The sequence below is a fragment of the Salmo salar genome, chromosome 12 (assembly GCF_965601325.2).
Source record: "Salmo salar chromosome 12, fSalSal1, whole genome shotgun sequence".
Lineage (NCBI taxonomy): Eukaryota > Metazoa > Chordata > Actinopteri > Salmoniformes > Salmonidae > Salmo > Salmo salar.
Genome location: NC_138302.1, coordinates 44,289,373 through 44,316,607, shown reverse-complemented (window position 1 = coordinate 44,316,607; position 27,235 = coordinate 44,289,373). Strand labels below are relative to the sequence as shown.

Here is a 27,235-nt window from a genome sequence, read left to right as displayed (position 1 = left end):
AGGGCGATTAAATTATTGGGTGTATCTCTGTAATATATTGATCCCAGTCAAAGGCAGCCTCTGACAGCCGTAACTCTGAATTGGACATCACAGAGAGGGTATAAATAAACTCCTCTGGAGGGCTGAAATGTGTTCCTCATCTGGATATTATGTTCAGACATCTGCAAACATGGGCATCCAGCGGAGAGCACCAGTGGGGCTTCTATAGCCACTGAAACAGGGGCGGCCAAGAGATGGGGAAAGACACTGCCAAAGTTTGCTTGGCAAAGGCCATCTTGTGAAACTAAAGCTGGATATAAAAGCTGGTTGAGCTTTCTTTATGGGAACGAGTTTGGAGACCTTCCAGTGATGATGAGTGGAGAACAAAAGGCACAAACATCTCTCACTTCTCAGGAAAAAAAGTCTCTGGATAGTAAATATAGAGATTATAGTCTTTGATCAATTACATTAATGGTTTGCACCCTCTGTATGACTGCTTTATAATGCCATCAGTGATTGAGCTTTTGGGAGATTGCAAAACAATTTCGCTCTTTATTTAATTTACTGTGAATGTTCGCAAATTGAAAAATTCTGCTTTCTACATCATTTGCTTGATGATGTGCTAAGTAGAGTTATACTGAAAGGGTAAAGATATAGATGTACTATTGTAAAGTGGTTGTTTCACTGGATATCATAAGGTGAATGCACCAATTTGTAAGTCGCTCTGGATAAGAGTGTCTGCTAAATGACTTAAATGTAAATGTATTAACAGGTGGGCAATTCCACAGTAACAGAATGACGCTGAGACACAGATTCTACACTTTAAAAGTATGCCAAACAAAAACCATTGATTGCAAAATTAAACAATCCATACAAATCTATACACAAGGACTACTTTTAACAATTTCCACAGAACATTTTACAAAAACACATTTACTCGAAGAACAGTGCAGCTGTAAAGTTTAGTAACAGAATGACTAACAGAATCTCCCTCAGTTTTTATGACCACGTTTTCCAAAGATTCTTGAATACAGTGCCTTCAGAAAGTATTCAGTCCCCTTGACTTTTTAAACATTTTGTTGTGTTACAGCCTGAACTTAAAATGGATTCTATTTTTTTACACACAATACCCCATAATGTCAAAGTGGAATGATGTTTTTTCTCGAACATTTTACAAATTAAGTATTCAACCCCTTTGTCATGGCAAGCCTAAATACGTTCCCGAGTGGTGCAGCGGGCTAAGGCACTGCATCTCAGTGCAAGAGGCGTCACTACAGTCCCTGGTTTGAATCCAGGCTGTATCACATCCGGCCGTGATTGGGAGTCCCGTAGGCCGGCGCACAATTGGCTCAGCGTCGTCAGGGTTTGGCCGGGGTAGGCCGTCATTGTAAATAAGAATTTGTTCTTAACTGACTTGCCTAGTTAAACAAAGGTTCAATAAAAATAAAAAAAGTTCAGGAGTAAAATGTTGCTTAAGAAGTCACATAATAAGTTGCATGGACTCACTCTGTTGAATGACTATCTCATCTCTGTACCCCACACATACAATTATCTGTAAGGTCCCTCAGTCGAGCAGTGAATTTCAACCGAAGATTCAACCACAAAGACCAGGGCGGTTTTCCAATGCCCTTGTAAAGAAGGGCACCTATTGGTAGATGGGTAAAAATTAAAAAAGCATACATTGAATATGCCTTTGAGCAGGGTGGTCATTAATTACACTTTGGATGATGTATCAGTCACTAAAAAGATACAGGTGTCCTTCCTAACTCAGTTTCCGGGGAGGAAGGAAACCACTCAGGGTTTTCACCATGAGGCCAATGGTGACTTTAAAACAGTTAAATAGCGGTGATTGGAGATCTGAGGATGGATCAACAACATTGTAGTTCCTCCACAATACTAACCTAATTGACAGAGTGGAAAGAAGGAAGCCTGTGCAAATAAACCAAAACAATGGAGCTAAGCACAGGCTAAATCCTAGAGGAAAACCTAGTTCAGTCTGCTTTCCACCAGACACTGGGAGATGAATTCATCTTTCAGCAGGACAATAGCCTAAAACACACAGACCAAATCTACACTGTATTTGCTTACCAAGAAGACATTGAATGTTCCTGAGTGGCCGAGTTACAGTTTTGAATTAAATCTACTTGAAAATCTATGGCAAGACCTAAATGGATGTCTCGCAATGAAATGTTGCACATTCCAAGTGTGGAAACTTATCCAGAAAGACTCACAGTTGTAATCGCTGCCAAAGGTGCTTCTACAAAGTATTGACTCAGGGATGTGAATACTTACTGTATGTGGGGTTTTGGTAACAGAATGACAAGATGTTAGGCAATATTTCTTAAACTTACAGAAGGCAAATCTTTTCAGCAAACTAAATATAAATGTTGATATTAGTTGAGAGGTTTAAGACCTTTTCTGCTAATTGTTTTCTAAGACCCCTTTTCCATCTGTTTGACCAGAAATCTAAGCCTTTGCTTATTCCAATTTTTTGGGATGGAAAATGGTGGAAAGATTTATGCCTTAATTTCTCTTAGTTTCATTTGACACCAAATCTGATGTGCTCCTATGAATTTCACATGTTAGTGCTCATGGGTATTTTTTGATGGAAATGCTCTGGTGTAATCCACTCACCTGCCATATAATTCATTTCTGTAGTAGTGATAATCAAAGTCGTACCCACTGAAAGATAAAAAAAAATATATATATATATATATATATATATATATATATATACACACTGCCATTCAAAAGTTTGGGGTCACTTAGAAATGTCCTTGTTTTTTAAAGAAAAGGCAAATTTTTTGTCCATTAAAATAACATCATATTGATCAGAAATACAGTGTAGACTTTGTTAATATTGTAAATGACTATTGTAGCTGGAAACGACAGATTTTTTGTATGGAATATCTACATAGGCGAACAGAGGCCCATTATCAGCAACCATCACTCCTGTGTTCCAATAGCACGTTGTGTTAGCTAATCCAAGTTCATAATTTTAATAGGATAATTGATCACTAGAAAACCCTTTTGCAATTATGTTAGCACAGCTTAAAACTGTTGTTCTGTTTAAAGAAGCAATACAACTGGCCTTCTTTAGAAACAGCGCAACCTGGCTTTAACCAGAATAGAAAGAGGAGTTGGTGGCCCCGGTGCACAACTGAGCAAGAGGGTAGCCAGGCCCTACAGAAACAATGTTTGAGTAATCAAAAGGGGATATATTTTGGGGTAAAATAAATATATAAACATTGTGTATATCTCTAAGTTCCTCTGTCCAGTGTCTGTGTTCTTTTGCCCATCTTAATCTTTTATTTTTATTGGCCAGTCTGAGATATGGCTTTTTCTTTGCAACTCTGCCTAGAAGGCCTGCATCCCGGAGTCGCCTCTTCACTATTGACGTTGAGACTGGTGTTTTGCGGGTACTATTTAATGAAGCTGCCAGTTGAGGACTTGTGAGGCGCCTGTTTCTCAAACTAGACACTCGAATGTACTTGTCCTCTTGCTCAGTTGGTCACCGGGGCCTCCCACTCCTCTTTCTATTTCTATTCTGGTTAGAGCCAGTTTGTGAAGGGAGTAGTACACAGCGTTGTACGAGATCTTCAATTTCTTGGCAATTTCTCGCATGGAATAGCCTTCATTTCTCAGAACAAGAATAGACTGACGAGTTTCAGAAGAAAGTCCTTTGTTTCTGCCCATTTTGAGCCTGTAATTGAACCCACAAATGCTGACACTCCAGATACTCAACTAGTCTAAGGAAGGCCAGTTGTATTGCTTCTTAATCAGTTTTCAGCTGTGCTAACATAATTGCAAAAGGGTTTTCTAATGATCAATTAGCCTTTTAAGATGATAAACTTGGATTAGCTAACACAGCGTGCCATTGGAACACAAGAGTGATGGTTGCTGATAATGGGCCTCTGTACGCCTATGTAGATTTTCCATACAAAATCTGCAATTTCCAGCTACAATAGACATTTACAACATTAACAATGTCTACACTGTATTTCTGATAAATTTGATGTTATTTTAATGGACAAAAAAATGTGCTTTTCTTTAAAAAACAAGGACATTTCTAAGTGACCCCAAACTTTTGAACAGTAATGTATATTTATGTATATATATAATTAAACAACATAACGTTCTGGAATGACAATTAGCATCAATAGTCTCCTAATTTCTTAAAATTCCTCTCCATCGTATGCCCCGGTCTCAGAAAAAGACAGGTCAGAGCTGTATGGATAGGAAATGAGTAAAGGAATTATCAGCAATTACTGTATTGAGACAATTGAGATTGAACCCTTATTCTTGCCCCTTCCCTTCCACGAAGCTTTACTCCCTATGGAGTACCTGTAGAGAGCAGCGGCAGACCTCTTCAGGCCTTTGGGTCTGTTGGGCTTGGGTTCCCCCGCCATGTTGATGTCTGAGGAAAAACGGAGAGGGAGAATGTTACAGAGAAATTTAGAAAAATGTAGTAAAAAGGGGAAAGTGTCACAGGAGTCTCTCAATCATCAATATCAACCTTGCCCTCTGGGTCTGTTGGGCATGGGCTCCCCCGCCATGTTGATGTCTGAGGAGGAGTGGAGAGAAGGGGTGTTACAGAGAAAAGCAGATGGATCGAGACAAAATGAGTCTCTCAATTATCAATTGTATCAACATCACCCTTATCATCTGTTATTAAAGGGGCAATCTGCGATTGTTACACCAATTTTGGGACTTTTAAATTCATACAGTACACTGAGTGTACTAAACATGCTCTTTCAGGTGAATCTAGGTAAAAGCTATGATAACTTATTGATTTCACCTGTTAAATCCGATTCAATCAGTGTAGATGAAGGAGAGGAGACAGGTTAAAGAAGGATTTTTAAGCCTTGAGTCAATTGAGACACGGATTGTGAATGTGTGTCATGTGTGTCGTGAATGGGCAAGACAAAATATTGAAGTGCCTTTGAATGGGGTATGGTAGTAGGTGCCAGGCACACCGGTGGGAGTGTGTCAAGAACTGCAACGCTGCTGGGTTTTTCATGCTCAACAGTTTTACAACTTTGGGAAGCATTGGAGTCAACATTGGCCAGCATCCCTGTGGAATGCTTTCGACAGGGATGCCCCGACAACTGTTCTGAGGGCAAAAGGGGGTACAACTCAATATTCGGAAGGTGTTCCTAATGTTTTGTACACTCAGTGTATAGCTATTGATTCTTGAAGAATATAACTTAGAAATGCCTTATGAACTTAGTTCAATTGTTGTACCCCATCAGAACCCAAAATAAGCTTGTTTTATCATTTTGTTTGTAAACAAAATAATTGTGAACAAACACTTTATAGCCTTAAAAAATGGTTGAAACTATATTTTCTATCTCATGGGTGGTCAATCCTTACATACACATCTCTGTCTGAATTTGAGAGTAGTTATATTTGTCCAGTCCCATCCCTCAGCTATTTACCAAATCAGTGGCGGGTGTCACTTTGTTATTGTTTGAACTGCAGATTGCCCGTTTAAATGGACAGTGCACTCAAATAAAAAAAATACATATTGGTTTCCATACCCTGTAAGCAGTTTATGGACAAGGTAAGAGAGCAATCAATGCTTTGGTTTTGTTTACCTGCCGACTGTCTCCGCATTTGTGGAACAAATCCAATACAAGTCAATATCCCCGGTATTAGGTTTCAGAGACAGTGGTCGAATAAACATAACCAAAGCATGGACTGCTGTCTTACCTTGTCCATAGACTGTTTACAGGGTAAGGAAACCATTTTGTAATTTGGGTGAACTTTAATATTACATCAAACATAGACATAAAATAAAGAGCAGGACTCCTTTCATCTCTCAATATTAGATGGATTTAGGACGTTTTCTGCTAAAGGTGAAAGTGCCGCAATATTATGTCTGACATTTAGGAGGCAGGTAATGGTGAATCAGCATAAATGGCACAATGTAAACCGTTTCAAAATAACAAGAATATCTAGACCCCACCCTTTGATCTCTGCATGGAACCTAGCCATAACACAAAGGCAAGCCCACAGAAAAAGGGTTAATCTGCCCATAGCCTTTTAACACGTACGTACATATGCCAACCACGGCTAAGGGAAATGCTGGCATCTAAATACATTTTAATTAATTTAATTGATTCTCCCCTGGAAAGAGTGGGCTACAGCGGTGGCTACATTTCATCACCATGTCAATGTATTATCACCACTTGAGATTCCTTCCTCATCACCAAGCGAGGAAGATATTTTGGTGAGTATTATGGCTTGGAGAGGTTTTACCTTGCTGGGTCGGAGGAGAGTGAGAACAGGGTGGATCAAGTCATGTAAGCAACAAAGTGAGGTAGTTTGGGCATCTAATCAGATCTACTGTATGCAGAGAACGTGGCGTGAGTGAGGCGAGGTTGTAGATATCATCTGATTGAATGGTGTGTGCGTGTAATTAGATATATTGTATGCAGAGACCATGGCATGAGTGAGGCGAGGTTGTAGATATAATGGGTTATCGTAAACTCTGAAGCCAGACAGGCTTATGCTTTGGCGACATCTATGGGCTGAATGTTATGTGGACACGTTATTGATCTCCTTGGTTACATTTGAATAAACTTCAAGTATTACCAATGTCATGACTCTCTCTCTTTGGTGAGGATCAAAAGGACCCATCAGCTAGACAAATGTCTGAGGATAGCCAGACCCCCCCCCCCCCCCCCCTTCCCACAGGAGAGGAGAGGGGGGAGTTTGGCCTGTTTTATGACTTAAATACCTTGCAAAAACTCTCCCCCACTCTGCAGAAATGGAAGGCTGAAAATCCTTTGTTACACAGAGAGACTGTGCCGCCAAAACTTCAACATCAAACAATGGACATTGAAACAATATTTCTAACATAAAGAATATTGGGAATGATGACAGATGGAATATGGGAAATGAATGTCTATTTTGTGATGCTATTAAAATGATCAGAAAGACATAACGGAAACATTGTAACTTTAACTTCTTTGGGGTAGGGGGCAGTATTTTGACATCCGGATGAAAAGCGTGCCCAAAGTAAACTGCCTGTTACTCAGGCCCAGAAGCTAGGATATGCATATAATTGGTAGATTTGGATAGAAAACGCTCGAAAGTTTCCAAAACTGTTAAAATAATGTCTGAGTATAACAGAACTGATTTGGCAGGCAAAAAACCTGACAAAAATCCATCCAGGAAGTAGGATTTTTTTATTTTCGTAGTTTTCTATTGAATGCCTTTACAGTTTCCATTGACTTAGGACTCAAATTGCACTTCCTATGCCTTCCAATAGATGTCAACAGTCTTTAGAAATTGTTTCAGGCTTGTATTCTGAAAAATTAGAGAGTAAGACCAGTCTGAATGAGTGGACACTACAGTGGCCTAGAGATTTTTCATGCGCAAGACCAAGAGCGCGCCTTTCTTGTTTACCTTTTATATTGATGACGTTATTGTCCGGTTGAAATATTATCGATTATTTAGGCTAAAAACAACCTTAGGATTGATTATAAACATCATTTGACATGTTTCTACGAACTTTACGGATACTATTTGGACTTTTCGTCTGCCTGTTGTGACTGTGTTTGAGCCTGTAGATTACTGAAAAAAACGTGCGAACAAAACAGAGGTTTTTGGATATAAAGAGAGACTTTATCAAACAAAACGAACATTTATTGAGTAAATTAATGTCTTCAGAGTGCAACCATATGAAGATCATCAAAGGTAAGTGATTCATTTTATCTCTATTTCTGACTTATTTAACAAGGCACGCCTGATAATTGAAATGCATTCAAGGTGACTACCTCATGAAGCTGCGGGACAGGTACAGGATGGCAACAACAACTGCCCGAGTTACACCAGGAATGCACAACCCCGGTGTGTCACAGAATCATCGGACTGAGCTTGTTGTCATTGTAGGCAATCTCAACGCTGTGCGTTACAGGGAAGACATCCTCCTCCCTCATGTGGTGCAGGCTCATCCTGACATGACCCTCCAGCATGACAATGCCACCAGCCATACTGCTCGTTCTGTGCGTGATTTCCTGCAAGACAGGAATGTCACTGTTCTGCCATGGCCAGCGAAGAGCCCGGATCTCAATCCCATTGATACTGACTGTTACTTTTAATTTTGACCCCCCCTTTGTTCAGGGACATATTATTCCATTTCTGTTAGTCATATGTATGTGGAACTTGTTCAGTTTATGTCTCAGTTCTTGAATCTTGTTTTATTTACACATGTTAAGTTTGCTGAAAATAAACGCAGTTGACAGAGGGTGTTTCTTTTTTTGCTGAGTTGATATGTATTTGATATCCCCCCACACACACACATATTTTACTTCTCCTTCTGCTATCAGTCATTATATACACCTCATAGGTCAATCAGCTATTCCTGTCAGCCGCATAGGCCTACTTTCAACTGTTTGAGGGTGTGGTACTCGCCAAAGCAAGGGACTGCACACAAGATTGTGTTACAAGGCACACACATGTACTTGGTCATCATCCTTTGTTTTGGTTGCCGGGTAGATGATAGACAGACCTTGCAATGTGTCCTTGTGCATTTCCCTTGCAGGGTGGTCTGAGTGACATCACTTGGGAAGTGGTGTTCAGTTAGGAGTAGAGTATTGTCAGTGGCAGGCCGGCCCCCAGTGGATGGACGATGAGGAGTGTGGTGGTCCTCCAGGAGCTGCCGAATCAGGTTTATCCTGTACTACTGGTACGATTATTACCTGTCCTGTGATCTGCCGGTGGACAATATGGCCGTTGAGGAGAGCTGTGTCTATTAGGTGGAAAAATTGCTTCTTGAACCATTTGAGGGACTTTCTGGCACATTCAACAAAACTGTTCTGTATGTCCACTTGTCAACTGCTCCCATCTTCTTCTTGTACTCCAAGACACAGTCTGAATTCATTTTCCTCTCTCTGGTGACAGTCCAGCTTTTCTGTGTCCGACATTTTGGAAGTGTGAACAGAACATGGGCGTCGGGTTTGTCATGCCATTTCACTGCCATTATCTCCCTGTTGGTTTGGAACTCCACCTCCCCATTGCTCATTTTTATTTTTGAATATTGGCTTCCCCTTCCTGTTGGATTTCATTGTGCCACAGGCCCCTGTGTTCTCCCTAACAAAGTTACTGGAAAAGGGCTAGGCCTACTGTACCAGTTGTCCACAAATACAGTGTGCCCCTTTCCGAGGTAAGGCTGCAACATGGTGATCACCACTGATCCAGATATGCCAAGACCCTCAATATGCCTTATATCTGTGGTGGTGCTGGTGTAGATGATCAGGTCCTGTACATATCCTGTCAGACAGTCACAAACAAAGAACATGTCACGGCTTTCTTCGTCGGAGGACGATATAGCGAAATCGTGGTCCGAAAAGGTGGACCAATATGCAGCAGAGTTGGTGTTCATTTTCTTAATTTATTAACAAACGTTGAACACGAAAAAACAAGAAAACAATAAGCACGACAAATGACAGTTTTGCAGGCTAACAAAACACGCAATACAAAAACAATCTCCCACAAATACAAGACAAACACACACAACTAATATAGGACTTCCAATCAAAGGCAACACCAAACAGCTGCCTTCAATTGGAAGTCCACCCCAATTAACTCAACATAGAAACACACTCACTAGACTACACATAGAAATACATAAACATAGACCATAACTCAAAACCCAGAAATAATAAATCAAACACCCTCCTAACTAACACACCACCCTGAACCACATAAAACAAATACCCTCTGCCACATCCTGACCAAACTACAATAACAATTAACCCTTATACTGGCCAGGACGTGACAGAACAACTTAAAATCTGTGGTGCTTTGATGGGATGTATTGGCAGAATGCAAGCCTCCCTTTCAAAGCCCTGAGAGACTCATTCATACAAATTTGCATATTTAGTAGGCTAAAGGCATTCTGAATTTTAAAATATTTGAAGAGCGCCTTTGTCACGTCCTGACCAGTAGAGAGGATTATTTGTATTATTTGGTCAGGGCGTGGCAGAGGTATGTTTGTTTTGTATGGTGGGTTTTTTTGTGTATAGCTTAGAGGGGTGTGTTATTTATGTGTTCCGGGGTTTTGTGGTGTACGTTTTAGTATGTGTAGGTTCTAGATTAAGTTTTCTATGTGCAGGTTTGGTTGCTGGACTCTCAATTGGAGGCAGGTGTTTCTAGTTGCCTCTGATTGGGAGTCCTATAAGTAGGTGTGTGTTTTGTTTGTCACTTGTGGGTAGTTGTATGTTAGCACTGCTTTTGTTTAGCCTGCTACACTGTTCCTGTCGTAAGTTGTTTTGTTTTTTTTCTCGTGTGCTGCTCATTTAAAATAAAATCCGCTGCATATTGGTCCACTTCTTCCGACAGCGATTTCAACATATCTTCTGACGAAGAGGTTTGTGACAGAACTACCCACCACAACAGGACCAAGCAGCGGAGAAAGGAGAAGAGGAACACTAATTATATGGACTATGGTGAAGAATGGACTTGGGAGGAGATTCTGGATGGGGCTGGACCTTGGCATCAGGCTGGGCAATACCGTCGCCCATGGGAGGAGATCGAGGAAGCGAAGGCTGAGAGGCGGCGTTATGAAGCTATGAACGCGCTGGCGAGGAAGCCGGAGAGGCACCCCCAATCATTTTTTGGGGGGGGGGCACACGGGTAGTTTGGCTAGGCCTAGGAAGAGCCATAAGCCAGCTACCCGTGAGTACATGGAGGAGCGTATGAGGTGGAGAGCGCCGTGTTTCGCTGAGGTGCGCACTCTCGGCCATACGCACGCACAGTCCGGTGCGCGCCATTCCAGCCCCTCGCAGATGCCGTGCTAGAGTGGGCATCCAGCCTGGTAGGAGGATGCCTGCGCAGCGCGTCTGGTCGCCGGTACGCCTCCTAGGACCAGGCTACCCTACGCCTGCTCTACGTACGGCAACCATCAGGCCCCTGCACAGCCCAGTTTGCCCTGTACCAGCACCCCGCTTGCTAGTTCCATCCAGCCAGGACGGGTTGTGCAGGCGGTGAGGTCTAGGCCACCTGTGCACCTCCATGGCCCAGTCTTTCCGGTTCCCACCTCTCGTGCTAACCCGGAAGTGGGTATCTCCAGTCTGGCACGACCAGTACCAGCAACCCGGACCAAGCTTCCCAGTAGTCAGCCTAGTCCTGTTCATCCTGTTCCCGCTCCTCGCACTAGCCCTGGGGTACGTGTCCCCAGGCTGGCACATCCAGTACCAGCACCATGCATCAGGCTTCCAGTGCGCCAGCCCAGTCCGACTCGGCCTGTTCCCGGATTATTTGTATTATTTGGTCAGGGCGTGGCAGAGGTATGTTTGTTTTGTATGGTGGGGGTTTTTGTGTATAGCTTAGAGGGGTGTGTTATTTATGTGTTCCGGGGTTTTGTGGTGTATGTTTTAGTATGAGTAGGTTCTAGATTGTTTTCTATGTGCAGGTTTGGTTGCTGGACTCTCAATTGGAGGCAGGTGTTTCTAGTTGCCTCTGATTGGGAGTCCTATAAGTAGGTGTGTGTTTTGTTGATGATGATGAGCACGCAAGATGATGAGCACACAATCCGCTGCATATTGGTCCACTTTTTCCGACAGCGATTTCAACATATCTTCTGACGAAGAGGAATGTGACAGCCTTGGGTTTTAATCGAATATCATATTGGACATACCTATTGGTTTCCTCCACAATTCCTCATCAAGTAACAGTTTAAAACACTCTGCCTCTGAGGGGGTAGTCAGGGTCCTTTGTACACCAGAAAGGGTGTCATTGAAGTCTATCTCTAATGGTGTGAAATGACCGGATCTCCAGCAGCATGTACCATCCTCCTCAATTTCAATCTCTTCTACCTCACAGCCTACAAGATTGACATCAGCTCCAGCATCTTGGGAAAGTGAGGGATGCTCATTGCCTGCAAGTTTGGGGTGGGGGGAGCCACGTGATGCTGCGAAGCAAGGTGGTTGTCTGAACGGAGTTTCCCGATAAAACCCTCCCAATTTCCTCAAAGTTTGATAGAATAGTACATTTAATCCAGCAGTTGACAAGGCCAACGTTAGCTCTGTTGCTAGTACTTCAGCAAGAATGAATTTGAAAGGGCAGAACATATAACCCAGCTTGTTGTCGGCCTTGCAATCATCCCTACAGAAGGCCATGGAAGAAATGGGTAGAGTCAGCATCATTCTTGAATCTCTTGAATCTGATTTTTCTCAGGTCAAACATTCTCAGATGGATATGCAAGAAGATGTATCGGTCATATTACAGAGGCTAGATGAGGCAGAGGGTCGGATATCAACGCTGGAGGACGACAACGATCAACTGATTAAGAATGCAGAGAAGAATGCCAAACCGTATGAGGATCTCCACAGAAGCGTGCAAGTCGCAGCTAACCGAGACAGGTGCCTCAATTTAAGACTTTAAGCGGTCTAGGAGGGTCTGGAGGATGGCAAGCCACGGGAATGCGTGAGCCAAATTATCTCGGAGGCTGTGGGGGTGGATCTGGATGAATCGGAGCTTCAACGAGTCCACCATTCCCTAGCATTATTACCACGCGAGAATCAGCCGCCTAGACCGAACATCATCCGCTTTCTCAGGGATCTGAAGAGAGAGAGAGAGAGAGTACTGGCCACTGCGAAGGGAATGTATCAGGAGAAGAGAGGTGACCTGGAAGAGCTGAAACTATCATTCTTTCCTGATATGACCAAGGAGCTAGCAGATAAAAGGAGACTTTTTACTGCAACAAGGAAAGGCTGCATGAGTTGGATATAGTCTCACACTCGCCTACCCAGCTGTGCTACGCTTTTCATGGAAGGGGGAAAGACAGCTTCGATGACTATCGCAAGGCGATGGAATTCCTCAAGAGAACCAGAAATAAGGGCATGGATCGCATAGCTGTTTTGGCCGGTAAGTTCTATATGGGACAGTATCTGTGTGACACACTATCGCAAAGACACTGTGAAATTACAATTCGGCTAACTAATAGCTACAGTATTTAGCTATTTGTGAATTTCAGACTGTATAGCTACAATGCTATTTTGGTCACTGGAGGTTTAGCCGGTTGGCTACTCAGTGACTATATTCAACTTTCCTGGTCAAAACTACCCTTAGTCAAGGATGTCAGTAAAGTAAGTAGATGGAACTAACAACCTTGACATTATTTTAATTGATCTGATTTTATATGTTTGCATAGAAAATATTGTTCTCCCCTTTCCATTTCAGTTTTGTTTGTTTTTCTTCTCTACTCTTTTTACTTCTTGCCATTTGGTGGGTGAATACAAGTATTGTTAGCTATGGATAGGCACTACAGAGGGTAGTGCGTACGGCCCAGTACATCACTGGGGCTAAGCTGCCTGCTATCCAGGACCTCTACACCAGGCGGTGTCAGAGGAAGGCCCTAAAAATTGTCAAAGACCCCAGCCACCCCAGTCATAGACTGTTCTCTCTACTACAGCATGGCAAGCAGTACCGGCGTGCCAAGTCTAGGACAAAAAGGCTTCTCAACAGTTTTTACCCCCAAGCCATAAGTCTCCTGAACAGGTAATCAAATGGCTACTCGGTCTATTTGCATTGTGTATCCCCCCCCCCCCCCCAAACCCTCTTTTTTACGCTGCTGCTACTCTCTGTTTATCAAATATGCATAGTCACTTTACATACTACCTCAATTGGGCCGACCAACCAGTGCTCCCGCACATTGGCTAACCGGGCTATCTGCATTGTGTCCCACCCGCCAACCCCTCTTACTCTACTGCTACTCTCTGTTCATCATATATGCATAGTCACTTTAACCATATCTACATGTACATACTACCTCAATCAGCCTGACTAACCGGTGTCTGTATGTAGCCTCGCTACTTTTATAGCCTCGCTACTATATATAGCCTGTCTTTTTACTGTTGTTTTATTTCTTTGCTTACATATTGTTCACCTAATACCTTTTTTGCACTATTGGTTAGAGACTGTAAGTAAGCATTTCACTGTAAGCTCTACATCTGTATTCGGCGCACGTGACAAAAACTTTGATTTGATATTCTGGTATATGCTGGTTACATAAGCGGAAGAAATGGGGTGCACGCTTTTTTTTTTGCTAAGGTGTGCTGTATATTTTCAAGTAGACAGCTAAATTGAGAAGGGGAGGGGATTGGGGGGGTTGGGACTAGGGTGACCACTTGTAAGTGTCTCGCGGACCGTGTAAGAGGGCTTTTCTCTTTAAGTAGAAAAGCAAAGAGAGGGTGGGGTGGTTGTTACTGTTTTGTATTGTGTCGTCAGGTTCATGGCGCTTGCAAGTGTTTTTGGCACGACAAAGGTTGAGTTTATAATATATGACAACATCGAAAATGATTGATTTTCAATATAATTCTAACACCCAATATGCAAGGTTTGATAAATGTCTAAAACATATACAAAGTTAATTTCATGGAATATCAACTGTTCACAGAATCGTATTAAGAGGAAGGAATGTTTTTGTTATCTCAAATCCCAACAGGCTGATATAGCTTTTATCCAAGAAACTAATTTGGTTGATTCAGAGGCTGCTAAATTGAAAATTGATTGGGTTGGGCAGGTATTTCATAGCTCATTTTCAAGCAAAAAACATGGTGTTACAATTTTGGTACATAAAAAGTTTAATTTCGTCATGTTAAAGCCACATAAGGATGAGGAAGGACGAATTATTTGTGTTGAGGCTCTGGTAAATGGTAATACGGTTAATATGTGTAATATTTATGCACCAAACAGGGAGGATCCTTGGTTTTTCCATAAGGTTAATATGGTCATGGGAGAAATCATTGGTGGCAATACAATGGTGGCGGGAGACTTTTACCAGGTTCAAGATGGTATCCTTGATAAAACTACGCATTCTAAACCTGTACCAAGGGACAGAGCAGTGATACAACTATTATTGAGGGATTTGGGTCTGGTAGATATATGGAGACTTGCCAATCCTAGAGAGAAGGAATATACATTATATTCACATAACCATGAATCAAATTCCAGGATAGATTACTTCCTAATTTTCAAGAGTATGACTAAAGATGTCATAGCTAGTAAAATAGGGGTTATTGCTTTGACTGACCACGCAACAGTGGAATTATGTATAGCAGTTGAGGCTGATATGGCTAAGAAAATAATTAGATGGAGGATGAATACGTCCTTATTCCAAGACAAAACATTTAATCTTTCCCTCAATGAAGACCTCTAGTTTTGTTTTAAAACAAGCATTGGTACCACTGACAAATTGAGTACAGTATGGGAGTACTCTAAAGCTTATGTTTGGGGCAAAATAATAGCACACACCAGTAGAAAGAAAAGGGAAGGTAGAGAAAGAGTTGAAAACCAGAGTCTCAAATTAAAGAGCTGGAAAAAGAGTTATCCAAGAAAAATATTGAGTCACTATTGAAACAAGTCTGTGATCTGAAGTTTCAATTACATGAAATCTATAACAAAAAGGCTGAATATGCAACGTTTCGGCTGAGGACAAACTTTGGCGAAATTGGTGAAAAAACAGGTAGATTATTGGCTAGACGATTGAAACGATGCCAGTTTTGTAATACCAGCTATCAAAAATGGAAGTGGGGAGGTAATGACTGGTACAAAAGATATTAACAATTTGCTTTGTGACTTTTATTTGACTCGTTATAAGTCTGAAAGTAACTTAGACCCAACTAAAATGAATGGCTTTTTTTTCAAAGATAGAGCTACCGGGGGTGGCCCCAGATCAAATAAAGGATTTGGATGCTCCTAAACTAGAATCTGAGATAAGAACAGCCATCACCTCAATGAAATCTGAAAATTCACCAGGATTAGACGGCTTCCCAGTTAAGTTTTATAAAAGGAATATCGACGTATTAGCTCCTATATTAACACAGGCGAAGCTCTGGAACTGGAACAGCTACCTGACACTTTTAACACTTTTAAGGCACTAATTTCATTAATTCTCAAGAAGGATAGAGACCCCCACTGGCCCTATCAGTTTAATTCGAGTTGATTGTAAGGTGCTCTCCAAAGTACTAGCCATGAGGCTGGAGAAGGTTTTACCTCATTATTCACACAGATCAGGTGGGATTTGTAAAAAGTAGAACCTCCACAGATAATCTTAGACGTTTGCTTCACCTCATGTGGCTGAGTCAAAAAGAGGATACTCAGGTAGCATCCCTTTCCCTAGATGTGGAGAAGGCATTCGATAGGGTGGAGTGGGGCTTTTTGACATACTGTTGAAGTCGGAAGTTTACATACATTTAGGTCAGAGTCATTAAAACTAGTTTTTCAACCACTCCACACATTTCTTGCTAACAAACTATAGTTTTGGCAAGTCGGTTAGGACATCTACTTTGTGCATGACACAGTAATTTTTCCAACAATTGTTTACAAACAGGTTATTTCACTTATAATTCACTGTATCACGATTCCACTGGGTCAAAAGTTTACATACATTAAGTTGACGGTGCCTTTAAACAGCTTAGAAAATTCCAGAAAATAATGTCATGGCTTTAGAAGCTTCTGACAGGCTAATAGACATGATTTTAGTCAATTGGAGGTGTACCTGTGGAGGTATTTCAAGGCCTACCTTCAAACTCAGCGCCTCTTTGCTTGACATCATGGGAAAATCCAAAGAAATCAGCCAAGACCTCAGCAAAAAAATTGTGGACCTCCACAAGTCTGGTTCATCCTTGGGAGCAATTTCCAAACGCCTGAAGGTACCACGTTCATCTGTACAAACAATAGTACGCAAGTATAAACACCATGGGACCACACAGCCGTCATACCACTCAGGGAGGAGACGGGTTCTGTCTCCTAGAGATTAACGTACTTTGGTGCGAAAAGTGCAAATCAATCCCAGAACAACAGCAAATGACCTTGTGAAGACTGGAGGAAACAGGAACAAAAGTATCTATATCCACAGTAAAACAAGTCCTATATCGACATAACCTGAAAGGCCGTTCAACAAGGAAGAAGCCACTGCTCCAAAACCGCCATAAAAAAAGCCAGACTACAGTTTGCACACGGGGACAGAGATCGTACTTTTTGGAGAAATGTCCTCTGGTCTGATGAAACAAAAAGTCCATAATGACCATTGTTATGTTTGAAGGAAAAAGGGGGAGGCTTGCAAGCCGAAGAACACCATCCCAACCGTGAAGCATGGGGGAGGCAGCATCATGTTGTGGGGGTGCTTTGCTGCAGGAGGGACTGGTGCACTTCACAAAATAGATGGCATCATGAGAAAGGAAAACTATGTGGATATATTGAAGCAACATCTCAAGACATCAGTCAGGAAGTTAAAGCTTGGTCGCAAATGGGTCATCCAAATGGACAATGACCCCAAGCATACTTCCAAAGTTGTGGCAAAATGGCTTAAGGACAACAAAGTCAATGTATTGGAGTGGCCATCACCTCAATTCTATAGAAAATTTGTGGGCAGAACTGAAAAAGCGTGTGCGAGCAAGGAGGCCTAAAAACCTGACTCAGTTACACCAGCTCTGTCAGGAGGAATGGGCCGAAATTCACCCAACTTATTGTGGGAAGCTTGTGGAAGGCTACCCAAAATGTTTGGCCCAAGTTAAACAATTTCAAGGCAATGCTACCAAATACTAATTGAGTGTATGTAAACTTCTAACCCACTGGGAATGTGACGAACTAAATACAAGCGGAAATAAATCATTTTCTCTACTATTATTCTGACATGTCACATTCTTAAAATAAAGTGGTGATCCTAACTGACCTAAGACAGGGAATTTTTACTGAGATTAAATGTCAGAAATTGTGAAAACTGAGTTTAAATGTATTTGGAGCAGGTGTATGTAAACTTCCGACTTCAACTGAATACCCTTGAGAAGTTTGGCGCTGGATTTATCAAGTGGGTTAAGGTATTATACTCCAATCCAAGAGCAGCAGTCCTCAGAAATGGTATGATTTTTCTTTTTTAATCTGTCGAGGGGAACCCATCAGGGTATTCCTCTCTCACCTCTCCTTTTTACTCTATTTTTGGAGCCTTTGGCAGCAGTAATTCGAGCTGATTCAGGAATCAAAGGAGTGATTGGAGGTGCCAGAGAACATAAGCTGTTTTTATATGCTGACGACATATTGTTACTTATTAGGGAACCGGCCACATCAATCTCTTTGGCTTTGAACACAATTGACATGTTCTCACAGATATCGTGTTTATAAGATTAATTGGCAGAAGTCAGAAACTGTGCCTGTATCCAAATTCTGTCCTCCTGTTGCAATTACTTCATTACAGTTCAAATGGATACCATCAGGGATGAAATACCTGGGTATAAAATTGAGCAAGGAACTACTGAATATCATGCAAATTAGTATGATGCCACGACAAAAAAAAGAATAATCTTTATAAATGGGGTTGTTTAATCTTACTTTATGGGGTAAAATAAATACTGTTAAAATTGAGATGTCTATCACAGGCCCGTTTAAGCCTATTGAGGCCTTATCACCCCAAAAAATTCAGAGACAGCCAACTGAAGAGGATAACCCAATCCTACAACATTCCTGAGAGGTATGGGTTAAGATTCAAAAGATGTTTGGAATTTCCCAGTTTAAACAAAAATATTCCTCCATATGGCACAACCCATCGGTTTGCATAGGAAAACATTCATTATCTGGGAGGTATGGCTTAGACAAGGCCTGCATGCACTAGGGGATCTATATGAGAAAGGAGTGCTTATGTCTTATCAGGACCTGAAGGGAACATTTAATTTGCCAGATAAGGGAGATTTCTGGAAATACTTACAACTAAGGAGCTGCATGGGGTCTCTTATGAGTATCAACCTCCAGAGAGATTAAAACTTGTTAGAACAATATTTCATGTTGTTAGGAATATCACACTCTGTTTCAGTGTTTTATAAAATAGTCACATATGCACAATATGGAAACTGTGAGAATTTAAGGTTGATTTGGCAGAGGGATCTGAATTGTGACATTCAGGAAGATGTATGGAAACATTTTGTTTCCAATGTAGGGTGGTGTACCAGGGATACAAGGGGGAAATGTACACATTATAAGATTGTTCATAGATACTACTGTACCCCAGTTAGATTACTTAAAATGGGTTTATTGCTAAATAACTTATGCTGGAAATGCAAGGGTGAAGTAAGTACCTTTCTTCATGCTATATGGGAATGTCCCATGGTGCTCCATTTTTGGAAGGAGGTTCTTAAAAAACTTGAAGAATGGGTGGGACAGGTAATCCCAGAGTCCCCACAGGTGTGCTTATTAGGGGATATCTATTTTACCACCAGGTATTAGCAAAGAAGAGTTTGGTCTTGCCTCAGTGGGTTTTCTTACTGCGGCTAGACTCATACTACGTAACTGGAAGAGCGCAGTTAGTCCAAAATAAACCGATTGGCTCAAACTCATGGTGGAGACTGCATCTTATGAATCAATGATAGCAAAATTACAGGCGAGGAAAGGGAAATTTAGTAAGGGCCTGAGGGCGGCGGGGAGGCTAGGGCAATTAGAACAAATATATATGTAATGGGTGTTTTCTTTGGCATTTAAAAAAATATAGTTATTTATTTTTATTTGCTGTTTAATTTTCCAACCACTGGTTGAAAGGTGCTGTCTTGTTTACTGTCTTGTTGTTATTAGTGTTATGTAATGTCATGTTGATAAATGAATAAAAAACTTTATTGATAAAAAAATAAATGAGGTGGGCACCATTGTCCTCAGACATCTCACGCTCACAGTCTAGAAGGTTGGGGGGCAGATATTAATTGTCACTATCTGATTGATCCGACTCACTCTCATACACAGATTTTTCATCAGAATTACAAAATATACTCTATACTCAATGGCTAACAGTATCTGTCAACAGTTAAGTTCTCTGTCAGGACTGACTTAGATTGTAATGATGGTTACTTTCCAGGGGTTTTATTCTTATTCGTCTTAAACTTCTCATGTGCTTGCCCCCCCATTTATTGATGAATCCCCCATCATAGTTATAATCCCCACAAACACCCCTAAAATGGTTTCATCCAAATCTGGAAACCCCGGTTAGCTTTCGCGCCTTGACTAGGCTAGACAATAAGATTGTGAAAAGTTGCTGGATCGAATCACAGACCTGACAAGGTAAAAATATGTTGTTCTGCCCCTGAGCAAGGCAGTTAACCCACTGTTCCCCAGCTGCCAATGGCGTGGATGTTGATTAAGGCAGCCCCCGCACCTCTCTGATTCAGAGGGGTTGGGTTAAATGCGAAAGACACATTTCAGTTGAATGCATTCCATTGTACAACTGTACGTGACGTGATAATCTGTGAGGTGATAACCTGTGTGATTTGTGATTTGTCAAAAATGGTAAGTCATGTGGTCCGGTTCTTGTATACACTGTAACAAGCACATTGAAGATTTGTTATATTTGTCAAACATAAACAAACATGGCTACCATCATAAAGGATTTAGCCGCTGTTAGCTTAGCTGACACGCATCTCTTTTCTAAACAATATTACATTTCTCTGATGTGCCCACCAGAGAAGTGGTGCATTGTAAACAAGTCTAATTTATGCTTTGTTTTCTGTCAGCGCAACCTGTAATTTAAACTGGTTTATGGAATGAGTTTGGCTGTGAATGTGTTCCGTGTAATGCTTGGATGATGAAGTTTATCATTTACAATAAAAGGTGAAATTGAGGAATAAAGTTGAAGTCCTTTATTTTCCATCAGTACAAAACATTGTTTAGTCGATGCTTTTCAGACAACAATGCTATTTAGACGCATCATATGTAGACACCCTGTTGCTACTGTTCTAATCACATATTCGCAATGGTATGCAGGGACCACTCAACAACGATCACAAAAATGTGTGATTGAACGCGACAGAAGGCTAGATGATGATCTTGGGTCAGTTTAGCATTTTCTCTACTAAAGATTAAGATTAGGATTGGGGAGGGGAGGGGAAGCTGATTCTAGATCTGTCTAGCCATAAAAGGGCAACATAAATGCCTGACAACATTGATGTTTTTGCAGCCCTACCATCTCCACCAGAGGGAGGTGTTTAGCCATGCTACGCCTCTCTCTGCCTCTCCCTCCACTGGAATGCAGCTAAAGCTAGCATCAATGGCCTGATCCCCAGCTGTCACTCTCTCTGGCTCCTGTGGACACAATCCTGATTGTGCTCTCTGGGCACACCCACCGTGTGGGGATTAAGGATGAGGCTGTGAGGTGTACGCTGGGGCCTCACTCCACACTGAAAGCCTGTTAACTTGACTGTGACGTGAACGAGCTGTGTGTTTGAGTGTGAGTGTGTGTTTGCGAGAGAGAGTAGATGTGAGCCTACAGTCTATATGTTGCAGATTGTGTGTGCGTGTGTTTTTCAGTAGGTGTGTGTGTGTGTGTGTGGGTGTGTGTGTGTGTGTGTGTGTGTGTGTGTGTGTGTGTGTGTGTGGATATGAGTAGGTGCGTGTTTGTTTGTGTGTGTGTGCATCAGGTTGTGTGTATCTTTGAAAGTCTTTGTTTTATGTGTCTGCGCATGTGTGTGTGTTGGCATGTCCGAGTATTTCGGTCTGCCGGGACCAGGGTCTTTGAAAGCAGAGTTGGCACGAGTCAATGACCACTTTAAGCCCTCTCTGATTCCCCCTGTGAGCCTACCCCCAGCTAGCACATTTGATTCCTTGGAAGTTGTGGGAACGTACATTTTTGTTTTTTATGGGACGTTTTGTTAACTAATGTGTTTTTAAATAACATTCTCTGAACTTACTAATGTTTTCTTGTGTTTTTTTATGGAAAGTTTTCTTAAAGTTCTCAGAACAATTTGAGAACATGACTTCAAATAGAACCATGAGGAAACCTGTAGGAAACGTTATGCTGAAGTACATTCTCAATGTCAAACCAGTTGGAGAATGTTCCTAGAACATTACCAACATTTAAATTAAATGTAACCATGTTTGAACTTTTAGGAAATGTTTTGTTAAAGTATATTAAATGAAGTATATTGAAATGAAAACCGAGGTTTCCAGCTGCTAGTTAATAAGCGCTATCCTGAGCGTTATGTGATACAGAGGTGATATGTGTAAAGCTGTGTAGCCTGCATAAGTGGACTAGTCAAGCAATTTACTGCAGTGGCTAGCAACAGTATGACTGCTTCCCAAATGGCACCCTATTCCCTATATAGGATTATGCCCATTGGACTCTGGTCAAAAGTAGTGCACCATGAAAGATGATGTGTAGCTAAGAAGAGTGATATGTAATCTGATATCTATTTGATAACAATCTCTTCAGTCCAATTTGGAGTCAAGTGCACACATCTCTTTTCTGTAAATCACTCATTGGGAGGAAAAAAATGTATATAAATAAATGTATAAATATTCACGACAAATCAAAATACTGCCCAATGTGACTTTTCTGGTCTTTTCCTCCACTTACATTTAGTTCCCTGAAACTGTCCAGCTGGTGCTCTGTGTAATGGGGGATGAAGCTTTACCAGACAACCAGTAGCAGGGTGTTAAATGATTACCAGTGCAGTGCAGTCTGCGCTGGTATTCCTCACCACACAGTCAGGAGGTTAATCTCCATGTTCCATTGAGATCAATACTCTGATAACAAGCACCACTCTTCAAAGGCCTGATAAGGACTACAGGGAGTGGTTTATATACCCACTGCTCTTAGCCGGGGCCCAGAAGCTCACTCTGCTCTCTCATTCCCAGAGGTAGTTGATGCAAGACCAAAATAAACAGGGCCGACCTGTAGCCAAGGCTGCTGGATTATACATGGGGTACATACTAAAATGGACATTAAATTTAACCATGTTTTAACCTTTAGGAAACTTTCTTTTAAAGTAATGAAATTCCAAGCTCTCTATTAAGAGTTACCATGTGCTGAGAACAGTGCTTAATTTGAGCTGGATCCTGCTGGAACAGGATCTGGGACCTGTCCGTTTTGGACTGTTTCATTCTGGAACATATTTGGCCTGATTACTTTTGCAAAGTAAAATTATAATAAAAGCAATCAAAGTTCATCTGAGTTGCCTTTTCGTTAGTTCTTCTGACCCCAAGAAAAAAACAAAATGTGAAAAAGTTGATTTTCAGCCTGGGCCTGATATTCTAAGAGTTGATTTGGGTAGGGTCGACCCGGGTTTATGGTTTGCACAACATTGTAACCTATGTTTGAGACCAACGCGTGGCCGTGGCTGTGTGAGAAGCGAGTCTGTATCACTCACAGAACTAGAATGAGATTCACTTTCTATGATCTCTCTCTCTGATTGACATGAGTCCGCAACTTTCATCGCTCAAACGTTGCACTTCATTATTTATTTCCTTATAGAAATCATAGCCGCACGATTGGTTATGGTGGAGCTTCCGCACCCCTGATTTATTGAAATAAATTTGCCAAAGTTAGACCTACTGTTAAAAAATAAATGAAATAATTCAGAATAGCCTACTACACCATGACAAAGCCTATAATTTAATCACAGACGATCAATAGCTTCTTTAAAAAATAGCCTAGCTGTGGAGTGTAGCCCAATAACAAGGCATAGACTACAGTCGGGAACACAGGTAAAATCTGTCAGTGAACAAACAGCATGCAGACAAAACAGACCTTTCGCAATATTTCAAATACAATCGTGGAAAAACACAGGTTGGAAAGCAAATGGCTCCTTCTGAAAAGAGAAGACCCCAATCTGTCTGCTGTAGGCTACTGAAATATTTCAGCAACTTCTAAATATTGTTTTACAAAGTAAAACAAGAAAGAGAGAGGCTTTCAGAACGAGTGCATGGGCCATCACCAGCAAGTGAGCTACACATCATTGGGTGAGTCAGTGAAACTGGAAAGTATTTTTATGACTATAATTTCCTCCTCATATTGTAGCCTACATGTCTCCACACACCTAGGCTATTGATGGATTCAAGACAAGGTTCATTTTGATCATTTGTGCGGTATTAAGGTGCTTTCAAGATAACTGGAAACTCGGAAAAAACTAGGTCGATTCATGACGTCAGTTAACTTCAGGTCGGAAAGCTGGAGCTCTGGAAAGAGGCCCGAGTTCCCAACTTGGAATTCCGAGTTGACTGACCGTTCAAAACAAATTTTCCCAGGTGGAGCTAGTTTTTTCCCTGAGTTCCCATTTGTCTTGAACGCACTGAAGTTGGAGATTTCCCAGTTCCGAATTCCCAGTTGTTTCGAATGCGGCATAAAAAAAATATTATGGCAAATTTTTAATTATGTAGAATTGCATGAAATGCCTTTATAAAAGGCCCAAATTTTCCCAGATCCTAGGCCACAAAATAATATTCACCATGTGTGCAACTTCTGTAAGTGCCTCTACTCTACTGCTCTATGCTACTACGCAAATGAGATGATATGCATGCAATGATTTTTTATAAAGGTGATTTTTTTCTTCATGCATTCCAGTACCTCAGAGCTCCCCAGGGCACCCCCCCTCTCGCGCTCACTTTCTGTTCCGGCACCTCCCGATTTACAAATGAAGCACTGGCTGAGAATGTTCCAAAGCCAAGCACCTATCCTGCACCATTCCCAGAAAGTTGTGGGAAGGTTGTATGCAAACATAACCATAGGTCAACCACACTCTCACCTAACTCTAAGAAACATATGGTTCTTAAAACGTTATGTTCTAGCTGGGTAGTATTCACTTTTCAGACGAATGAGAGAAGAACCCAAACAGGACTCACCCAAAGTCTGTCCCGCCAGCATTCGTCCGTTTTCCCCAATAACAGCCCCACTGGCATGCCTCTCGCTGGCGTACTGGACAAAGGCGTAGCCCTTGTGCACAGAGCAGCCCAGCATGCGGCCATATTTCGAGAAGATGGTCTCCACATCCATCTTCTTCACCACCGCTGTGTTGAGGTTACCGATGAACACGCGTGAGTTGATGGACTTGGGGTCGTTCTTGTTTGTGACGTTGCTGGTCTGAACCTTCAGAGACATCTTGGTTAGGAACCTCAAAATATCTGCGATGAGGGGGAAAAAGGATGATAAACAAAAATTGTAAATTCCTTTTCTTTGGATGATAAGTTGCTCTTCAACTTTTTTTGTTTTGTTTTGGAAGTCAATGATTTATACTGTAGGTCCCCTGGTGGATGTGTTGCTGTGGTAGATATTCTACTTGCTGCTAGGACAAAACTGTGTTGGTTTAATGAGGTGCTATGAGTTAATAGAGAAACACTAGACAAGATATGCAGAATTCCTTTCAACAATCGATAATGATGGACAAAAGAAAACATAATAACATCAAGGTTGCCATCACTTTGCAGACTTCTGTCACTTCCCATTGCAACTAAATGCATGCTCTTCAACCGATCGCTGCCCGCACCTGCCCCCACCACCCGCCCAGCATCACTACTCTGGATGGTTCTGACTTAGAATATGTGGACAACTACAACAAATACCTAGGTGTCTGGTTAGACTGTAAACTCTCCTTGTAGACTCACATTAAGCATCTCCAATCCAAAATTAAATCTAGAATCGGCTTCCTATTTCGCAACAACGCATCCTTCACTCATGCTGCCAAACATACCTTCGTAAAACTGACTATCCTGCCGATCCTTTACTTCGGCGATGTCATTTACAATATAGCCTCCAACACTCTACTCGCAAATTGGTTGCAGTCTATCACAGTGCCATTGGTTGCAGTCTATCACAGTGCCATCCGTTTTGTCACCAAAGCTCCATATACTACCCACCACTGCGACCTGTATGCTCTCGTTGGCTGGCCCTCGCTTCATATTCGTCGCCAAACCCACTGGCTCCAGGTCATCTATAAGTCTTTGCTAGGTAAAGCTCCACCTTATCTCAGCTCACTGGTCACCATAGCAGCACCCACCCGTAGCACGCTCTCTAGCAGGTATATTTCACTGGTCACCCTCAAAGCCAATTCCTCTTTTGGCCGCCTTTCCTTCCAGTTCTCTGCTGCCAATGACTGGAACGAATTGCAAAAATCACTGAAGCTGGAGACCCATATCTCCCTCACTAACTTTAAGCTCCAGCTGTCAGAGCAGCTCACAGATCACTGCACCTGTACATAGCCCATCTGTAAATAGCCCATCCAACTACCTCATCCCCATACTGTTATTTTTTTTTGCTTCTTTGCACCCCAGTATCTCTACTTGCACATTCATCTTCTACACATCTATCACTCCAGTGTTTAATTGCTAAATTGTAATTATTTCACCACTATGCCCTATTTATTGCCTTACCTCCCTTATCTTACCTCATTTGCACACACTGTATATAGACTTTTTTTCTATATTGTGTTATTGACTGTATGTCTGTTTATTCCATGTGTAACTCTGGGTTGTTGTTTGTGTCGCACTGCTTTGCTTTATCTTGGCCAGGTCACAGTTGTAAATGAGAACTTGTTCTCAACTAGCCTACCTGGTTAAATAAAGGTGAAATAAAAAAATTGGCCACACACTGTTTGAATCAACATTGTTTCCACGTCATTTCAATGAAATTATGTTGAACCAACGTGTAATAGACGTTAAATTGACATCTGTGCACAGTGGGTTTGCAGACACAGTTATTTGAAAACGAAGTTCCAAGAGTCACCGAGTACTGTCAGTTTTACTGTTACTTTAGGTAAGGTGTGAATTATGGGGGAGCCAGGGGGGACTCAGATCCCTGAATGAGACATACCTCCCCTAAATACAACAAAAGTCAAACTTTGGGGGGGGTCTCTAAATAATGCTAATTTAACCATTCTCCTATTCGTTTTAAATGTAGTGGTAAATATGTTTTACCGTGGTAGATATGAAAATAAAAGCTCCAAATGAAACTAACACCCCCACCTCTCCATCATGGTTTAAACCATTTTTTTCTATGTGGCGGCGCTGTCCACTAAGTAGTGGTGAATTTCGGCTTCAACTGAGCTCCTTTAAGCATAGATTTTCCTTTGTACTTCCTTATTTTCGCCATTTGTTTTACATGCTGCCATGATAAAAAAATAGCCTTAATTCCAATACATTAGATTTATCTGTTCATTTATCATCGTTTGCTTTTGTCAGTCAGCTGTTTGGAGTGCTCATAGATTTTCTGTTGTTGTTGGTGCACGCGAGTAGGCTACTGGTGTTTTCCGTGCAATCCGTGGCCAGAAGTAGTAGACCGTTTATTTAGCTTTATTATTTTCTAGCAATATTTGTTTTCTTTCCTGGATCAGGTGATGATGGTCAACAATATCACGAGACAACTAGCCTACAGCTAGACACCACTGTGCATCCAATCCATCCAACAAGTAGGCTATACTTTAATGACAGTACGGTGCATTCAGGAAACTATTCAGACCCCTTTCCTTTTTCCAAATGTTGTTACGTTATAGCCTTATTCTAAAAT

The 27,235-nt window shown here is 41.5% G+C and overlaps 1 protein-coding gene across 2 annotated transcripts in view; it reads right to left on the bottom strand.

Annotated features, from left to right (window-relative positions):
- Nucleotides 1–27,235, bottom strand: part of raly (RALY heterogeneous nuclear ribonucleoprotein) — a 155,218-nt gene that overhangs the window by 39,860 nt on the left and 88,123 nt on the right. Inside the window, exons 3-6 of one of the 2 annotated variants that reach the window (XM_045691386.2) lie at nt 24,580–24,858; nt 4,496–4,543; nt 4,324–4,396; nt 2,614–2,661 (exon numbers count right to left, since the gene is read on the bottom strand). In XM_045691386.2, the coding sequence (XP_045547342.1) occupies nt 2,614–2,661; nt 4,324–4,396; nt 4,496–4,543; nt 24,580–24,835 (425 nt within the window). In that variant the 5' untranslated portion in view covers nt 24,836–24,858. The remainder of the gene's footprint in view (nt 1–2,613; nt 2,662–4,323; nt 4,397–4,495; nt 4,544–24,579; nt 24,859–27,235) is intronic. The other variant, XM_045691387.2, reaches the window with a different exon arrangement.